Consider the following 19702-nt stretch of genomic DNA (forward strand, 5'->3'; position numbering starts at 1 on the left):
GAGATATAGCAGGTTACAGTTGTTTCCAATTCTTCAAGTTCCGGTAACGAGCATGGTGTATATACACGTCACAGAGAGGAGATGCATGCGCCTGTATAGTCAGCGGCCTGTAAAATGACTACATCTTCATATCCAAGGCAACGCTGCTAAGGTAGAGGGAACGGCAGCAACAGTTATTCTCCTGAAGAGCCCTCTGGAGGTTTTCACGTGATAATAACGTTCCGTCATTGCATGAACCGCAGAAAAAAATTTTTGGGGAGCCATTATAGTGACTAGACCACACAGGTTTGAGCTCAGCAACAGTGTCTCTGAAGCTTTGAGATCGCCTGCTGCTCTGAAAGCGGACGAGGAAGAAGACAGGCTACCCTATAGCCTGTCACCAATCGCAAGTAGAAGTAGGAGTAGCAAATGTAATCGATGCACATCTGGGTAAGTAAACAACTATCACAGGTGCAGCTGCAGTCATTGTGAGATGATGGATATGTACTCGTGTGGAGTGCGTGTGCTGTCAAAACGTACTTGAGGTTTTCTCAAATAATGACACGATAGTAATGTCAAATACTAGCGACAATAGTGGCACAGTGTACTGGTGAGTTCATGCAAACTCTAGCTATTGCTGTGAGAAAGAGAACAAAATGAGTTGACGTTCGTACGTTGAATTCACATTGACACAAGGTTTGACTTCACTGTACAGTATACTGTAATGAATACGACTGCATTCACTACACATGAGGATAGCACCTAAACGCAAGTCTAGCAATCAAGAGTCTGACCTCTCCTACCCATTTGACGTACTTTTAGTCTTGCACGAGATTCTTCCTTAACCTCATTTTTCCCACTTCTCAAATGTGGCGCTCCTTTTCTTTTGCAGAGTGCTGCGATCTTGAAGTGTGGGGGCAGGTAGATGGAAAATGGTGGCCTCAATTTCGCTCTTCTACAACCCAGACCAAGTTCTTGAATAGACCTGGCTGTACGTATCTCAAAGCAATCAGGGTAAAAGTGGCTACTACAGACTCCTGTCCACTCAGTAGGATGCGTCGTCCTCAGAGGTCGCCCCTACGACACAAACTTCTCTGCAATTGTCCTCCTTATTTGCGATTCCCACTGTTTTCTTAGCTTAGAGATCTTCGGAAATCAAAACAAGCTTGCATATGACTTGCACGAATTGGTACAGCCACACAACACCAAACCATTCTTTCGGCACAGATTCCTTTGTTGACAGAACACGCTAGCGTGGAGTCTGCCCTCTGTGACGTGTACATACACCACGCCCATTATCGGAACTTGAAGAACCGGAACCAACTTTGACCTGCTTTATCTCAGCAAAGACTTCACCTAAAATCTAAAATTATTTTTCCTGTCATGTATGCAATTAGGACTATCAATTTTTGATTTTTGCGTTGCAGTTACCCTTACATCAAAACACGGAGGAGGTCCCATTTGGGCTCATGACTCCATTGTAAACTCTTGGTCAGAATGCCTGAAAGAGCTGGCCGTTCTCCACAAGAAAGAACCAAAAATAGATAACTGAACAATGACGGTAGACCTGATATTCTCATATGCGACACAGGTAGTAAGTTGTCTGATCAGGAGATGGATATTTCACTTGCTCATCCCTGGAGTAAAGAGGTCGTCAATTGTGCCACGCTGAGTGGATTTGCTGCAAAAAAAGAGAAGAACAAAAATGCTAAAATACGACAGTGCGATTCTTCCAGGAAGTAATGCATCAAACTGCATACCTGTAGTGTTTGAGCACTTTGGCTACCTGGGGAGTTGCCGCTGACCGTCTGCTGAACACTTTGTCACTTAAGTCGAAAGATCAAGAAGGAAAGAACAACTCTGCTGACTTTAAGACCTACTGGAGATGTCAGTTTTCCATTACACTGCAGAACTCAATGCTCATGTGATCATGAAAAAATTGAATATTGTCCAAGGTGCTTCTATTTTAGTTGATGAACTCAGGCGTGTCCAGACATGCCCACACTAATTACTTAATTAAGTTATAGTTTAAGTTACAGTTTCAGCTGACATTTTATGTATTTTGCAATATCTATTTAACATTATTGTACTAGAAATTTGACATCTGGGAGTGCACAAGCACTCCCTTAGCGCACTCCCTAAACAGGGATGTCACCAGTAAATAATATTAATCCCAATTTTCACTTTGGGAGAGTATAGCTCTGAAGTGCTTTCATAAAATGCCACAATTTTTATATCATCTTGCATGGCTAAACAGGAGCCATGATCTTTGACTATCCCTTTGGCACTAGCACGTTCGGACAAAGTTTTTACTGTAAAATTTGACACCCTTTCTCTGCGTGTGACGTAGAGTCACCTGTGGTGGCTTACCAGTTTATGGGATCTTCGTTGTTCTCGAAGCCGCTCACAGGATCTGCGCTTCTCCATTCATTCCACACGACTTGAAACACTCGACGATATTTAGCCTATTCACGAAACCTGAGTGCTGATGATCGACTTGCCAGTTTTGATCTTCATTTCGCTCGAGAGATTTTCATGTCGCTCACAGGATCTTCGCTATCCCTTTACTTGCCTGCTACTTAAAACGCTTGTCAATTTACTCGCGAGATCTGCCAGTGCCCACAGTTTGTCGACAGTTTTGTTGGATTTTGTTGGTGGGAAGTTGTGACTTATTAACTAGAGCAAACTGAGACCCCAAACTTATCATGCAAACATCAACTGTGTCAATAGAACCATGTAGCCTCAAAAGGAGACCTTCTTACATTAGTTCATAGATCGTGTCTCGCTGTGTTTTGGTTGCATTAGAAGCACTTGGTACAGTTAAACCTAAAGTATGTACTTCCAAATGAGGACAGAGAGTAAGTTAATACGAGAAATTGTCTGAACAACTAGTGGCCCATTCTCTGCTTCTGTGGCTGGCTGAACCGTGAGCTTCCCACAGAAAGATGCTAGGTCTAGTCTAGTATTTGGTAAGAGCTCTCCTTTAAAAATATGCAAAACACGTAGTTTTAATGCCACAGTACCACATTTCAACAGTATTTAATGATTTGTAAGTCAGGTTTTCCACATCATAAAAAATCAAGAAAACAAACCTTTGGATGAAATTTACAGAAGGTTTCGTAATCTTTAAGTAGAGCAACGTCAACTCCATCACCACTAACAGCCACCAAGAAGAAACTTCGATCTGATATACAAAACGCAACAAGTAAGTGCACATAAAAACAATAATAGAAAACCTAAAACTTTAAAAAGTTTCACAAAAACAACCAACCATTCAAATTAGACTTGATGAGAGTATCTATAAATGAAACTGTTTCCAGTCAAACTCTGCTTCTGTTTTGGAACGAAAATTATTGCTATCTATAGTCACAACATCATTGACCAAAAAATCAACAAAGGAAAGTGTCTTCTATGCACATCAATGTGAATGAAGTGTTTACTAAACAATGGTACCACTCAAAACAAGACATAAGAACAGGACTGTTTTCAAGTGAACAAAGTGTTGAAGACCAGAGTATAGCAGTTATAATCTTCCATGCATACACATTCCTCTTTGCCTAGAATACAGAACCTTTCGTAGAAAGCTATACAAATACTATTTTTAAAATTAACGAAGCACGTGACTGCAAAGCCCTTGTCATAATTGTAGACGCTAGCTGGGAAAGGTGTTGTTTTGTCCAACTCAAGCTTCATCTGGATGTCATCAGAGAAGATATGAACTGTGTGCAACAACCCATCCAACTGATCAGAGTTTCTGCCATACAGCTTCAGATCATCCATGTAAAGTAGATGACTGATGAGCTGACGTTTGGCAGTCTCACCATGCCCAGTGGTCATCCGGTAGCCATAACCGATTGAGAGCCATACAGAAGAGAATTGGAGAAAGTGAGTCCAGAATTATTATTATTTTATGTGTCGGTATGCCCCTCCATAATGGGCAAGTGGGGTTTTTGCCCCCATCTGGGCACCCACCAACCCAGCAGGTGAGCCCAGCAGGGTACATGTGTCTGTGTAGTCCACACAGCGATCAATGACTAGCCAATTTGATATAAATTGCAGGCATTACGGTGACCGCAAACTCGATACAGCACGCCTGGTGGATATCAATGACCACCAGGAAAGCACTGAACGTCATCGTCAACGGGACCGTTCGTCAGACCACAGAAACTCCCCAACAACGGAAACGAGTCATAGTCTCATGGATAAAGCTAGAGAAACATAAGAAAGAAAGACAGACAAGTTTCATAATTTACTGTTGTCACTGGGGTTTGAACTCCCAAACCACGGAGTGGTAGCCATTGTTGCTAACCACTAAGCCATGGCGGTGACTTATTATGTCATGCTCAACCAGATCAGTCTGGTTTGCAAAGTCTATTGCAAGTACCGGAAGCAAACCCTGCTTCAGAAGTTATTATTATTATGTGTCCTGCTCAACCAGATCAGTCTGGTTTGTAAAGTCTATTACAAGTACCGGAAGCAAACCCTGCTTCAGAAGCACTTAGACCATCACGGCTGTCTAGAAAGAAGACATGACTTTACGAAAGATCCGAGTAGATCCCAGAAGTACTGTTTTCTGTAAGTGCTGCAGGTTGTGATGACCTGGAATAATGTCCAGCCACCATGCAATACCTGTGTGCACTGTGCCCAAAGCTCCCAAGACCACCGAAACCACAAGTGTTCGACAATGCCACATGCGGCTTATCTCCACTTGCAAGTTGCTGTACTTCGCCAACTTCTCAGCATGTTTCTTGCCAATGTTGCCATCAGCAGGACAGCTGATATCAATAAGAAGACAAGTGTTTGTCTTCCTATTTCTGAGACAGATGTTTGGACGATTGGCTTTGATCTTCCTGGCAGTGGGGATGGTGGTATCCCACTTCATAGTAATGTCATCCATCTCCACAAGCCTATCAGGATGATGCCGGTACCATCTTCTCTCCACTGGAATCCCAAAATGGCAACAACATCCCAGTGAATGATGGAGGCCACCTGATTGTGTCAATCAGTGTAGTCCATTGGTGCCAAAGCACTACAGCCAGCCACAATGTGGTCAACTGTTTCCAGGCCTACACTGCACATGCGGCAAGTTATTATTATTTATTATGTGTCGTTATGCCCCTCCATAATGGGCAAGTGGGGTCTTTACCCCCATCTGGGTGCCCACCAACCCGGCAGGTGAGCCCAGCGGAGTACATGTTTCCGTGTAGTCCATACGGCGATCAATGACTAGCCAATTCAATATAGATTGCAGGCATTACGGTGACCGCGTACTCGATACAGCACGCCTAGTGGATATCAACGACCACCAGGAAAGCACTGGACGTCATCATCAACGGACCGTCGCCAGACCACAGAAACTCCCCAACAACTGAAACGAGTCATAGTCTCATGGATAAAGCTAGAGAAACATGAGAAAGAAAGACAGACAAGTTTCACAATTTACTGTCGTCACTGGGGTTTGAACCCCCAAACCATGGAGTGGTAGCCATTGTCGCTATTGTTATGTTATTATTATTATTATTATTATTATTATTATTATTATTATTACAGGTCTACTGAAGGTAGTTTTGATGTACCCTACATAACTGATCCCACCTGCTGCATTGTAGCCTATTTTCATTGCAAACTAGAACCTGAAAACAAAGAGCTAATATCAAGAAACCAATAAGTATGGCTATATTAGTGACAGCTAGAACGTGACGTGGAAGTGAAGTCTACTAATTGCCCAGCAAACAACCTAGTAAACCATTGTTTTGCACATTGTTCTCGAAAGATATTTGCCCCTATTTAGTTCTAGTTACGGCATCAACTCACAGCAAGGCCAATCTTGCCTGTGGAAAGTAAAAATCTCAAATTCAACAACCACAACAGATTGAACTTAAACAACATTTATATCCTCATCTCAAGCCTATTTCCAACTTTAGGTTGTTCCTGAAAACTTCCCTTGATAAAAACAGTTGAATACTAGATACACAGTATATACTATGTATCCAAACATTGCTGCAGCTTATGAAAACCAACAACACAAAAACAAAGTTTACTAGTCTTCATCTCTAATATTAACAAAAGCAATAAGTCTCTATGAAACTGAATACAATGTATAGTAGCTTATAAATTATATAATCACTTTAATTTTATAGCAAACAAGTCTCCTACCATCCATGCACAATATCTTACCACTCGACGTTGGCAGTTTGGCCCATCTAGACTGCAAAGTACTCATTTGCTTTGAATTAAAACATGTCTCAATAGAAACCGCTTCTTCAGCCACAACTGTGTCCTCAGGGCAAAGCGCAGGAAAAGCAAACCAGTAGTAAAAGTAATACTTCTTCAAGTCCTGCAAACAAGTCATTACTACATTACTGCAATCAAATACACTTACTTCTCACAGCAAAAGTAAACAAAAAGAACTGCACAAGTAGTGACGGGTTGTCAACTGCTCTACCAGAGACAATTGATTCCCATACCTGTATTCAAATATGCAAATCAGATGCAAATATAATGTACCATCTTCAAGATATACAACCCTTCGTCCAGCTTCAGATAGAAGGTGAACTTTGTCAGCAGTCTTAAATTTTTCCAAAGTGTTTGTGACAACAAGATGTCCGTGTGCCAAGCTATGACGTCCATGAGTAGTAGATAATCTAATGAACAGTTCTTCAGTGAGAGGTACTCCAGTGTCATTACAAAAATATAAAAAAATTACAGATGAATCAACAAAGTAGATAAATGCAACCACAATACTGATTTGCAGTAACTCAGTCACTAAACAAATGTAGGCACATGATCAGTTCTTCACCAATAAATAAATAAATTTGGCTCTAAGTAGACATGAGCCTTAGCTTAAAAGAATGCATGTGTTGACAGCCTACCTTGGGAATTTCTATAATAAAATCTTACAAATATTATCCATTTAGAAATTTCTAAGGAGATTATCTTTTAAGGCAATTATCTTCCCACACGTCTCACACTGACAAATACACACAAATACACACACACACACACACACACACACACACACACACACACACACACACACACACACACACACACACACAACTACAACTAAACACAAGGAGCTGCCAGATGCTAGTCAAGCCCCCCCCCCAAGCTAACATGGGCTCCTGTGCGCTACTCAAGAAAACTCTAAACCTGCGGTAGCCATCTCCTGGAGCCCGACCAGGTACTCACAGGAGCATCTGCTTGTGAAGCCACCTGTGATGTGCACGGGTCTAGCCAAGATATTGTGCCAACTGTCACTAATTCACGCCCACAATAACTTTGGTGGCCATGCCATATAATTGCTCTTGATGGCACGCTCACAAACATACTGTAGTCAAAATTTAACAATTACAATACACTACACTTACACAATTTCTACTTTAGCCATATCAAAGCAAAATAGTATGTTTACGCTTTTATGTTAGGTCTGTCAAGTCTTCAATCATAATCTCTCCTAACCGATTAGATCCAGAAACATCTGTCTCTAGTAGCTGTTATTTGCTAAGATTACGCTCACAATCAGCTGTCGTGAATAGGATGGCTAAAGCCAATGAATCCGCTATTTTTCACTAGGTTGTCAAGCTTTCAGTTTGGTGTTCAACTGTCGGTTAATTACCTAAGATTAAAGGGTAACTGCAACGCAAAAATCAAAAATTCTTTTATGTTGGAAATTGATAGTTCTAGTTGCATACATGACAGGAAAATAGTTTTAGATTTTTAATCTATCCAACAGTGCTCATGAGTATGATCAGCATTAAGCCAAGTTTCATCGAGGTAGACTATTGGCCTGCCCTCAGAACGGAAAGTCAGAATTTTCCTGAGGTATTCATGATGTGCAGCAGTGATTCTTACAGTGATTTGGTGTTGTCTTCTTGTTACGTGTTTTGTACCTGAACCCCATCTTCCTGACTGTTCTCTATAGTGTAGATCTGCCGTAGGGGTAGTCTACATCATCTTGTAACGACAATAGAAGTTTGTCCATTGTTGGAATCTCACCGTTCGTGTAAAATCTGTGCACTCTTCGACATATCACTCCTTCCAAGAAGTTATCTGTTTGTTGTTGAGTAGGACCACAACTTGGTTTACAGCCTTTCTTTGCAAAACTGGTTACATCGCCTTCAACACGCCGTTCTTTCAAGACATTACAGATAGAACTCTCTGATACCTTTAGTGCCTCTGAGGTTCTCCTGACGACGTTTCCAACCATGATTGGTTGTTCTCTCTTCTCCCTGTCAAAGAATTCGTGTGCATTGGCTATCATTGCTTTTTGCAAACTTCTGAAGACAAAACCGTGCTTTCGCTTGACAATTTGAGAACCAATGCTGATTTCAGATGGTACATCTGCTGTTGGAGCAGACACTTTGACACAAGGAAGAGAAGATTCTGAAGTACTCACTATCGTATAGAACTGCTAGAGAATGACTATTGTGTGGTATTGTCTGGAAATATAGCTTTCGGATGCAGTGTACTACTAAGTAATTGTATATGTATATGTTTAACTTATGTAATTGATAATTACCCTAATTCTATTTCCTTCTCCTCCCACTGGGCAGGCCAAACTGAGGTAGAACCTACCCACAATTCCCACACTGCATCTATTGTTGGAATGGACTTTAACAATGGCAGTAATATTTATGAGATTGAAAAAGTCACTGGAATGAAGAGCAGCATCAATGTCATCAATAATGTGATGGCTGTTAAGAGCAGTATAAGCATGTCTTAGGAAAGTTCTTAATTAGTATGGGATAGTGAGGGGATGCTTGCCTAATTATTCTCAAAGCAACAACAGCCAGCATCATTGAAACACACCAAGTCAAATGGACACTGCAAATGATGACACTCTTCTTCTTCATTTACATATTTCGTGACGCTAGAACTTCAACGACCATTGAGACAACCAGAGCAGGGCGTAGCGTGACCTCTAGAAATGGGGAGGGGGCTAAACCTCACAATGCTATGGGACACACACACTTTTATGGCTTCTATTTGACTGATACGTAGAATCAGTGGCAAATCCAGACTGGAAAAGGGTGTGTATATATTATACTAGCTAAAATTAAATAGTCCGTTCTTTGCACAAGCAGATTAGATTATTATTTGTTTGTAGTTAAGTAAGTTAAGGCAATGCAAACTTTTATCTGTGTTTCTCGTCCTGGTGAAACAAGAAAACCTATTAGCGCACAAGGAAGAAAGAAAATCACTCCCAAAATCGGCGTAGCCGCACATAGAAAGTAAATACACGTGCTCATGAAGTTGCTCACAGAAGTTCACATGGTGCCAAAACTACATGACTTGCTTATACTACATATAAATTCTAACGAACTATACTAACTAGAACACAAGTGTCATATTTAATAAAAATCAATAACAGAATCACGTATCCTCTTCGTCCCTCTATATATAACAAAGTCCTTCTTGCCTTTCCTCTGCCATCTGGAAACACGTGGACAAACTGTGCTTCTCTGTGCACGAGCGTCACCTGTAGGGTCTGGTAAAACGCGAAATGGAACGCGGAAATAATACGAAATGAGGGCCTGTATATATGTGTATCCCGGACAATGGAACTACCCATATAATTTGTGCGTAATACATACGTTTGTCTAGATAGAGAATACAGCCACCAGCAGCTACGCTGTGCAATGACTGCAATGGCTTCTATCTGAAAAGGTTATGTACACGTTTTATATCTGTATGGCACTGTGTGATCTACGTATCCATCTAAATACTAGCTAGTAAATAACTAAATGAACAGAAATGTTTGCTTTCATTGTATGACACAATATTTTTTAACAAGAAGGTGCCAAATCAATGTGCGCAGAGGATGAGAAACACAAATAAAAGTTTGCATGGCCTAACGTTCTACAAAAATTTATGTTGTTAAATGAGTATCTCATTCTGAGAATCTGTCATGAAGTACATCTCGGTCACATGTATTTTAATCCTTTCTGAAGAATTAGCAGCCGGACAGAATTGTCATGAAAAATTTCATTCAGAGCTATATCTCGTTCAATTGTCCTGTTCTGAGAAATTAGCAGAACCGACTATCCTAAAGAAGATATGCCGCTACAGATCCCATTCTTTGCCTGGGCTGATTAGATTATTGATTGTCAGTATCCTGTTGTGAAGGCAAATGAAAATGTAACCAAATGTCTTGTTCTAAGAAAGTAGCAGCGAGTTTCCCTCCAGAGTTATATATCCGGGGCAGCAGAAACTTGGAAGTTTACGAGCAGTTACTTACTCACCCGTACATAGCTTCACACGTGTATAATTAAATTAGCACACTGTTTGCATTGCGTTTTAGACGTTTTCAACATGTACCCATCAGTTTGAACTCGCTACTTTGATCTTTCACTTGAGAAGAAACTCATATTCTGTTCTTCGTCTGGGCTGATTAGAGTATTGATTATTAGTTAATATACCGTTAAAAATAAATAAAATTAAAAATGCAACTGAATGGCCAGTTCTGATATTGCACAAGTATCCCGTTCTAAGAATTTATCAGTAAGTATATATCTCGTTCACATGTGTTTTTAGTTTCTTTTTAAAAGCAGCCAGACAGTATTGACTGGAAAATGGGTGGTGTATATACAGCTTTGGTCCTCACACGTATCTACAGCCCACAATTTTTATGACCACGCCTACAAATGATGGAGGGCTATAGTCCAGTCTAGCCCATGCCACGCTGGTACTGTGTCATCAAAAGCGTTTCTTATAGAGCTAAAATTGCTTTTACTTCAGCTTGGAAAAGGAGTTTGCACTCTTGAGAACATTTCCATTGCAAATACTGCTTTTTGTGGTTATTAGCTTTCTTGCTACAATACATCGTAACGTAACATTTCCCACTGTGTCGATGAGAATTGAAAATGACCTCTTCACCAATTGATATCAGGCATCGTAAAAGTATGGTTCAGAGCTAGCAATATAACACTGTTCACCAAAGTCTGCTTGTTTTTCAAGAGTTATACGCTTGATCAACCTTATAGCTCATAACAACTGACCCGCTTGTCTCTTACGTTGTTGTAAAGCTAGATTCAACAGCCTTTTTGCTATCACCCTACACAACAGTCCTGGGTCGGTCCTCAAGAGGGAACCATGCTCTGCAATACAAATTTGAGTTGCCATGGACATGATCCGTTGCAAGCACATAGGTTTGGTATAGAAATCATGCGTTGTAGCATAAATGGTTGATACCGACACCCGCTCTTACAGAAGAACTAAACACAAACTCAACCCTACATGGTAGCGTTAGTGATACATTTTTAATGTTTTTGTTTCTTGTTCATTCACTTTTTGCATGAACTGTACTTTGTGCATACAGCTTACAGGGTGCCTCAGAATGAACCCAAACTACAAAGAATGGGCATTTTCATCAGTAGCTGAGCAAAACAAGTGTGGTAGACGTTGCTCCTAACACTTCCCAATAATGTATGGTGGGTGCACTACTCCCAGGAGAGCTCTGCTATGCCGCTTGATCTAATTACAGAAGCCGTCAGATGTTACCATATGAAAGTCTAACCTACATCTTTTGAGAGCATATGAAGTGCACTTTCATCAGTTGAATTCAGTTTAAGTTTACCCGTCCTGGACAATTTGTAGCCGCTGAGCGCATTTTCCTAAATAGACCTACCACACGCGCAGCAGAAAGATTAGTTGTGCTTCCTTCGTTGTCTTGTCGCAGCACCTGTAGACAAGTTTGTCAACTCCTCGCATGTCTCATCACAAACGTTTTGGGGATCAGAGAACAACAGGAAAGGCTGCAAGTGTCAGTAGACGTGCCTGCTAGTGCCAAATATTGGAGCTCGCGCAGCGCCTCTGCTTCCAAAATGGTGGAGGACACACTGCTCCACTCACACAAAATCGTGATAGTCGTATTTTCGAAACCAATTGCAAAATGAAGAAAACTGGTTCTGTCCAAGATAGTTTGCGACAAAGAAACATAACCAGTTCAGTCGGAGAAAGCGTTGCAAAATGAGAAAACCTGTCTAAAGAATACTTAGTCAGAAGAAATCATGGTATACTTGCAAATACATTTAAAAATAAACCAAACAATTCTAGCGATTAAAACTTGGCACACATAGAGAAGAAAAGCAGGAGACTTCAGTAATGCTATTGGTTTTTTGCAGTAGTGCTTCTGGGCCAAGATAAAAAGGGGGCATAAACGAGCTTATGCATTGACACCCCAGCCATTCCTAAATAGTGACTATGCGTCACGATCAATACCTAATTCATGAAATGCACAGCTGCTAGCATGAGCTTGCCCCTATGAAAGGGAAGTTCAACAAAAATGAACTTAACTTGTATGAGTAGATCTCACGAAGACAAATCGATCAGTATATGTTACTCCGTTATCTTTGCTTTCATAACTGAGAATGAGTGCTGTTTCTGTGGTGTGCAATGCCCACATGCCCGCACTCTGCTTCCTAGTCGACTAAGCTCTGCCCACCACAAACAAATCAATGTGTATATAGATGACTGCTATGGATACCGACAATGCCAAATGTGAATGCAAAGACATTATGAAGGTATGCCTTCTTGCCGTCAACGCTTCCTCTCTAAAGTAAATGGTGTCGGTACAACTGTTTTTCTGTCAGACTCTTAAGCTAAATTCCTCATTACTACGGCTTATTTAGAAAGCGTGCTTTGCTTGAGTACGTAATTGTTTACTCTTGTTCTTTTAATATCCGAAGAGAAACGTCCAGAGAGTCGTCTAGCGTATCCTATAGAGAATGTTCCTATTTTTACATCCGGGATTATAACCTACCCATCAGTGGCAAAAGAAAGTAAGCAGACCGGATGTGAAATAGGAACATTCTCTGTAGGATATGCTAGACGGCGCTCTGAACGTTTCTCTTCGGATATTAAAAGAACAAGGATAAACAATTACTCAAGCAAAAGCACGTTCTGTAGGTATGCTGTAGTAATGAAGACTTCTGCTTCATAGTCTGATGGCAAAACAGCTCTACAGTAGTACCGAAATCATCTTACTTTAGAGAGAAACCACTGATGGCAAGAAAGCAGATCTTCAAAATATCTTTGCATTGACATTTGGCATTCTTGATATATCCGTAGCAGTGTTCTCGCCAGTACCATCAGTACCGTCAAAATGACAGTTGGGAGAGGAAGGGACATTTGGAGTGGGGAAATCAGCATTATTGACGGTTAGGACAGGAATGGAAGCCTTGGCATGCATAGTGTGGGATCACGGATCTAAAGACATTAGTGGTCTTGATGGTCCCAAAGTTGCTGCAGAACAATACATATTCTCACATCTGGTAATCTTTGGGAGTGCATGGTCTCCTTGTTGGTGTTTGAGGTGAGTTCCTGTTGACCTTTCACACAAAAAGTGCTAATGAGTGGCTGTGGTTGCAGCAGGTGTTCTACTAATTACTGTTTATCTTCAATCTCATGTTTTGCAATGTACACCCTTACTCTTTTAGGTGAGCTCATAATTCCAGTTTTAAGTCAACTTGTCAATGTAATAATCTACTGTATTATCTGCCCGTCTGTCTGTCTGTCTTATGTTGCATTTGATTCTAATACAACTAGAGAACAGATAAAGTAATTTATGATGTCATTACCAAATATGCCAACATCAAAAATTTGATGACGTTATTAATGATGTCATTATATTTAATGACGTCATATTGACGGTTGGCAAAAAATCCTGGCTAGAACACTGCGTAGGGATTGTCAGTAAACCCATTGATTCGTTTGCAGTAGGCGGAGCTTAGTCAACTAGAAAGTAGACAGTGGCACACCACAGAAACATCACTCGTTCTCGGTTACGAAAGCTATCGATTTGTCTTCGTGAGATCTCCTCATACAAGTAAAGTTCATTTTACTAGACTTCCCCTTAAGCCTAACCTCATTACTAAACATGCAATAGCAGTATCACCAAGTTTACAGCTACATTTGTCAAAATAAAGTGTCCATATTGTTCTATGTTGAAAGCAAGAAATCTGGTGTGTTAAATAGGCATGGTAATATGTCCGATAATTTTTGTGCATGAGCTGTAGGCACTGCATGAGCGATAGAACAGCCTGTTTCAGTCAGAGTTACTAGGAGTATAACAACTGGTATGCTTCAGCTACATTTATGGCTGTTGGGATTGATGGGGAACAACTCGCAATTTCACGCAGATGTCGGTTACAAACCAAAAGAAGCAGCATTCCAGCTCAACTCGATCCCCATTCAAATACTATATCCATGCAGTTACAATACATTTCCTGGATAATGCCGTGTGTCACGTTTGAGTCTCAATTCTTGGACACTTAGTCTAACAACCTCATTGTCAAAGCACTGGCCATGGTTCCTTCCAAAGGTTTGTGAGAGATCTGTCTAACAACCTCGTTCTCAAAGCACTGGCCATGAGCCCTTCCACCTGTGTTTCTGAGAGATTCTTCCAAGCATAAACCAATGATAAAGGGTCTTGTAGAGTTTTATAAGAATGACCTACTTGCCCAACATAAACACAGAATTGCAATTGCAATTGGAAGTGCAAATGGTAGGCATTTTCACTCAAAAAACTACCAGACACTTTACAAGCAGTACTTCTTAAACAGCAAATGCAAGTTTCAATAATTTACTGCCTCCTCAAGCTGCTGTGTATGCTTCTCGTGAAGAAGTGTGTGAGTGCGAAAAAGCATTAGCTCTGCCTTGACTCAAGATGTAGTCTACATGCAATTGACCAAGGGAGAAGACAGGCTAAATGACTTGACACTGATGCACATTCATGATGATAAAACAGAAGACATAGATGAGGTTGTTGATATCTTTGCTTGTAAGTACTCCAGAAAACTTGCCCTTACACTCTCACTTACAAATTAGTAGAGAAAGCTTAAGATGTTTTGTTTACGTGAATAAAGTGTGCTAACTAAATTAAAGTTTTCAGTAAAGTACGAAAAGAAATATATTTAGAAACACCTCTGACTGAGGGCTTACCTATACTTCTGGCTAACATTACAAAAGGCGTTGGGAGTCTACAAAATGTGGGTTGACTCTTAAAACATTTTAACTAGCACATTGCGTGTTATAATTCTGTCTAATAGATTACCAAACGTAGGTGTACAATGTAGCAGCTGCAAGTATAGAAAAAGTTTGATGACTGTTCAAGTTAAGTAGAGGTAGAAACATAAGAATTCCAACACTGGTCGGCTTTAAATACTACCATTTGATAATTAATTAAGAAAGCCCCTCAGTGGTGCCTCCAAATAGTTATGCTTTCGAAAGAGCACCGCCAAGTAAAACATTATTTGATGGGTGTTTAACAAGAAGTTTAAACAAGACAATAAGGTAAGTTGAACAAATAACAGAACAACAAGATTGCAAACATCAATTGCACTCTTTTGTCAAAATTCAAATCATACTATGACACCACTTAGAACATCTATGTTCACTATTTGATAAACTATTTATCACTAAGGGGCTGTCCATAATTTCGTATTTATATAAATCCGAATTCGGGACGAAAGGGGATGGGCGGGTAAGCCTTAAATCCAAATTCTTAAGAATGTGAAATTAAACAACGTCATCGTCATCATATTCTTGTTGCCTTCAGACTATTCTCCCCTCCTTTAACCTGGCCAATCAAACTAAATAATGAGACACTTGTTATTATTACAACGCCAATTGAAACCACTTACAACCTGTCCCCTCCTATATATAAGTGCAAGCCAAGCAAATACCACAGCTGCTCAGTTTAGGAATACACGTGTGTACTTTGCACTGTGACAGCACAGCAAGTGAATTTAAAATAAAGCGTCCAAAAAGCGAATAATTACTATAGTTTAATAGAAAGTTTTAAAAGAAGTTCGCGTCCAAAACACAGAAGCAATCCTAGGAACCATGGAGCACAAAGTGGACAATATGTTCATCCAGACGCTGCAGATATAGACAGTCCAGAAGGAGCAGAACGATCAGAAATGCTACCAGTTGACAGCCGTGTGCCGGTTGCTTCAACTTGCCTTACACAAGCGCCTGGAAATACTAAACTTTGCAATAACTTAAGGTACTTTGCGGTAGGCGTACACTAGCAGAGGACGCACAGTGACTGACAAAGAAGTAGGCCACTGGTGGGTATTGAAAACTCATTGCCGTCACACTTCATTCGCAAATGGAGAACCTCACTGTGCAGGTGTCTGTTCTGTTGCTTTGCTAAACGACGATGAGAAGCAATGGCACTATCTCTTCACACATCTACACCGTTCGTGTGTCCATTTTGCGGTGCACAAATATGACAGCAGCCCTAACGTGACTAATGTCTGCTTTAGCTAGAGTGTTCTAGTAAATGGTGCTACAAACAACAAACAGAAACACCACCCACATGCTCATCAGCAGTATTGAAGAATAGTGTCCGTAGCCTTGTAGTTTACATGATCACCTACTCTCCGTTCGCATTGACCTTTTACATTGGAAAATCGCAATAACTCCGCTGTTTGTAGGAATTTCGCAACAATCTTTGCACCATTCGAAAGCGTAGAACGTTGCATTTCATTTGGGGGCGTTTCAGTAAGTGCGCTAAACAGGCAAAGAGCACTATAATTGTAGAACTTAAGCAAATCAAAGTTGAGTAGAGTGAATAATGGCCTATTACTGTGTTAGTATTAGTTTCATACATCTCTATTCAATTATAGACATTCATTGCGAGATTTGATCTGTTGTTATTGGATCTCGTTCACTGCATGAGCCTTCGATCTCCAGGTCCATTTCTGGTGTGTTTTTGGCTTCTTGTTCCAAATTGTAGCTATTTGCACATACCACTACAACGTTTGCGTCGTCCTCTTCGTCATCTACGCCGAAGATCTGTGGGCTAGAATGACATAAGCAATGGTTGAATATTGGGACCTTTGGACACCATTACTTTCAGAATAGAAGATCAAAAGGCTAGAATGCATAATCTACTTGGGTTATGCGTGTAAGAAGATCTGTTAGAGTACACAATGGGAGTTACTAAAGTTCTTAAGAGGGTCACTATATGAAACACCTGGTGAAACCACATTCTCATTAGCACTTCCTGCGTAAAAGGTCAACGAAAACGGAGAGTACATCGTGCCTATCATAAATACCCTACTGCTTCTACTAATGTTTCGAGACTAATTCTTTTCGAGTCTCCAAAAATAATTTGAATTTTAATCATGAATTTCATAATTTCAGATGTTACTCAGACTTAGCCGCTGAGGCTGCGGTGGAGAAAAATGTCCACAATTAGGATACACCTCTCATATGGGCTGTTTCAGACGTTAGCCTGTATATTTTGCTGATGCAAGCTAGCTAACGTTGTGCAATTCTAGTCGTACAAGTTATCGTTCCAAACCTTAGACATTGGTGCGTACATCTGACATGTTTCCGTGTCTCTCTGTTGAAGGCTATTAGAGAAACGGCATTTGTATGTCAAATTACCAGGGAGTGTCAACAATTACTAATTTAGGTATACCTACCCTATCTCTCACTGATATTGCACCTTTTAGATCTCTGTTTAGGTCTTTACAGCAATGACATGCAACAGTGGCCGTGTTCACACTAGGGCTACAAAACAGGGGTTTGCACTAATTAATCATAACACCCTGCTGTGCTATCATGCGCAACGTGTGTTCTCACATGTTGAGCTTGCCCAGTTGCCTCTAATTAGTCATAATAGGCTGTGTGAACACTAGTAGACTGCAACTGATTGTTGTCATGTACTCGAACTACACTACTGAATTCATCCACAAGAATTAAAATGTTCCGAACGCTTTCCGTCTTCACATGCCTTCTTCAGGTGTAGGCACCACATGCGTGTGATAGGACAGCAACAGCTGTCTGAATCTACGGATGCGACAATGTCGTTCACTACAGATCGAATTCTGCAAGTCGTGCTGTGGATTCGATTTGCTCAAGAAAAAAACTGCCAGACCAACACAAAGTAAGGCAATCTCCATTGATTCATTGCTGTGATACGCAATATGAATAAATTGGAAGCTAAAACCAGCTCTAACCCTACTTTTCAGCAGGGCTACGATAACCCTGCTCTAACCCACATGCCTGTTGCAAACTGACCTGATGCATTGTAATTGGTTATTCTAAGCAGCAGCAAACCCAGTTCTAAACCCTAGTGTGAACACGGCCAGTGTAATTTACATTTCACATGTTAGAAGTGACCACATTTACAGTAACGCCTATTGATATCACGTGACGTGCCCATATTTACGTAATATATTACTCGTCGAATGCATCGAACTCCAGAGAAAGACGAGGAGGCAAACCAACTGTATCACCTACAAATTAAACGCATCGGTAGTAACAAATTAGCCCGGAAAGTCGATACCTACCGTTTGTGTATGTGGCTTTCAGCGCTTGAGCTGTTTCCTCTAGCTGATATACTTCAAGCTTTCTTCTAGTTACCTCGTGCCAGAAACCAGCATCAACAACACTCTTGAAAGGTGCAAACTGCAGAGGTTGCCACCCAGCCATGAAAAAAGCCAGGAAACGTATTTATCGACCAGTTGATATCAGCAAAGTAGGCCTCGGTGCCAGACTAGACTCGTAGTGTGGATTGCAGCCCCGGATGCGCTACCATCACCACTACCTCTGGTCTGGTACCGCCCCTTCCGGTCAGCGTTAATTAATCATGTCCGTAGGGACATGATTACTGTCAGTTACAAGTGTACTTTGTCGGCGTAGTAGATTACAGGAAACGACTGTCGCGTGAGATCTTCGCTAATTAGCGTGCAGTACGTAGTGAGCAGTTCAATGCATTGCAGTAGAGGCATATGACGCATTGCACCTTCAACAGAGAATCTGTGTACGCGTTCAAAGGCGTATGATGCACTGCAAGTGCCATTTCTGATCTGCCATTTCACCGCTAGACTACACTCTCTAATTAGCTGCAATCTCTTAATTAACGTAGATGCAATCTCTTACTTACACTTGACAGAGGCAATATCGACAAGTACAGAGGCTAGAACGACGTCAAAGTCCAATCGAAAGCTCAGTTTCTAGCTGATAACATTAGTATGACACGCGATGAAGAATTTGCTTACATACTTACTCCCGCCCAGAAAGGCGGTACCATGACCAGACCAGACATAGTGGTGATGGAAGCTCATCCGAGGCTTCAATCCACACTGCGTCTTGAGCGAGGCTATTGCCAGACCACTATTTGCACGTCCAGTACAGTGGCCCAGTGTAGTTCTTGGTAGCCGATACTAACACGTTAGAGCCTAGCCTTGTCTTCTAGATAACGAAGTGTGTGGATCGTGTGTGCTATAATTGTCGGTATCCGGGACACGTTAGTTATCTTAACGCCGGTTGTACTAGCAGTTGTGTTGAATTGTGTTGGACTGCATAGTCAAATATAGTATCTAAACGATACATGGTGTGTGTATATATATATATATATATATATATATATATATATATATATATATATATATATAATTATAATTTGCGAGCGAAGCGGGCCTCTTTCTTGTCATGTCAATTGAGCTCGAGATATATTATATTTATTGGCGAGCGAAGCGAGCCTCTCTCTTGTTATGTCAATTGAGGCCGAGATGTATCATATTTATATATATATATATTTATTTATATACTAGATCCATACCCCGTCCTTTGTACGGGCAAGATACTGTAGCGTCTGACGGAAATGGACAGGTCATGTGCAATCTTAGTTGCGAGGTCCCGGATGTGCTGACTAAATTCGAATCTTGCTCTTCGCGCTTGTTTCGATAGCTGCAGAAAACGT

At 40.8% G+C, this 19702-nt stretch overlaps 2 protein-coding genes across 5 annotated transcripts; both read right to left on the minus strand.

The window, feature by feature from the left end:
* Positions 1–687: 687 nt before the first annotated feature.
* LOC134192251 (ubiquitin-like modifier-activating enzyme ATG7) lies at positions 688–11591 on the minus strand. Of its 4 annotated transcripts, none has more exons than XM_062660968.1 (9): positions 11502–11591; positions 6506–6623; positions 6369–6446; positions 6157–6316; positions 3072–3163; positions 1740–1855; positions 1547–1660; positions 1417–1480; positions 688–1342 (listed from the first exon to the last, which is right to left on the minus strand). In XM_062660968.1, exons 1-6 carry the CDS (start codon positions 11531–11533, stop codon positions 1820–1822), a joined length of 516 nt encoding a protein of 171 aa, XP_062516952.1. In that variant the 5' UTR covers positions 11534–11591; the 3' UTR covers positions 688–1342; positions 1417–1480; positions 1547–1660; positions 1740–1819. The 4 variants fall into 4 exon arrangements, 3 of the variants coding, with proteins under 3 accessions (XP_062516952.1, XP_062516951.1, XP_062516954.1); XM_062660967.1 differs by having other exon boundaries at positions 688–1357; XM_062660970.1 differs by having other exon boundaries at positions 688–1357; positions 1740–1858; positions 11502–11588.
* A 4860-nt stretch (positions 11592–16451) lies between these two features.
* On the minus strand, positions 16452–18475 carry LOC134192644 (ubiquitin-like modifier-activating enzyme ATG7). Its single transcript, XM_062661394.1, has 3 exons — positions 18288–18475; positions 18179–18233; positions 16452–16789 (listed from the first exon to the last, which is right to left on the minus strand). The coding sequence occupies exons 1-3, from the start codon at positions 18427–18429 to the stop codon at positions 16618–16620; spliced, it is 369 nt and encodes a 122-aa protein (XP_062517378.1). The 5' UTR covers positions 18430–18475; the 3' UTR covers positions 16452–16617.
* Between the last annotated feature and the right edge of the window lie 1227 nt (positions 18476–19702).

Source organism: Corticium candelabrum, chromosome 16 (assembly GCF_963422355.1).
Source record: "Corticium candelabrum chromosome 16, ooCorCand1.1, whole genome shotgun sequence".
NCBI classification, from domain to species: Eukaryota; Metazoa; Porifera; class Homoscleromorpha; order Homosclerophorida; family Plakinidae; genus Corticium; species Corticium candelabrum.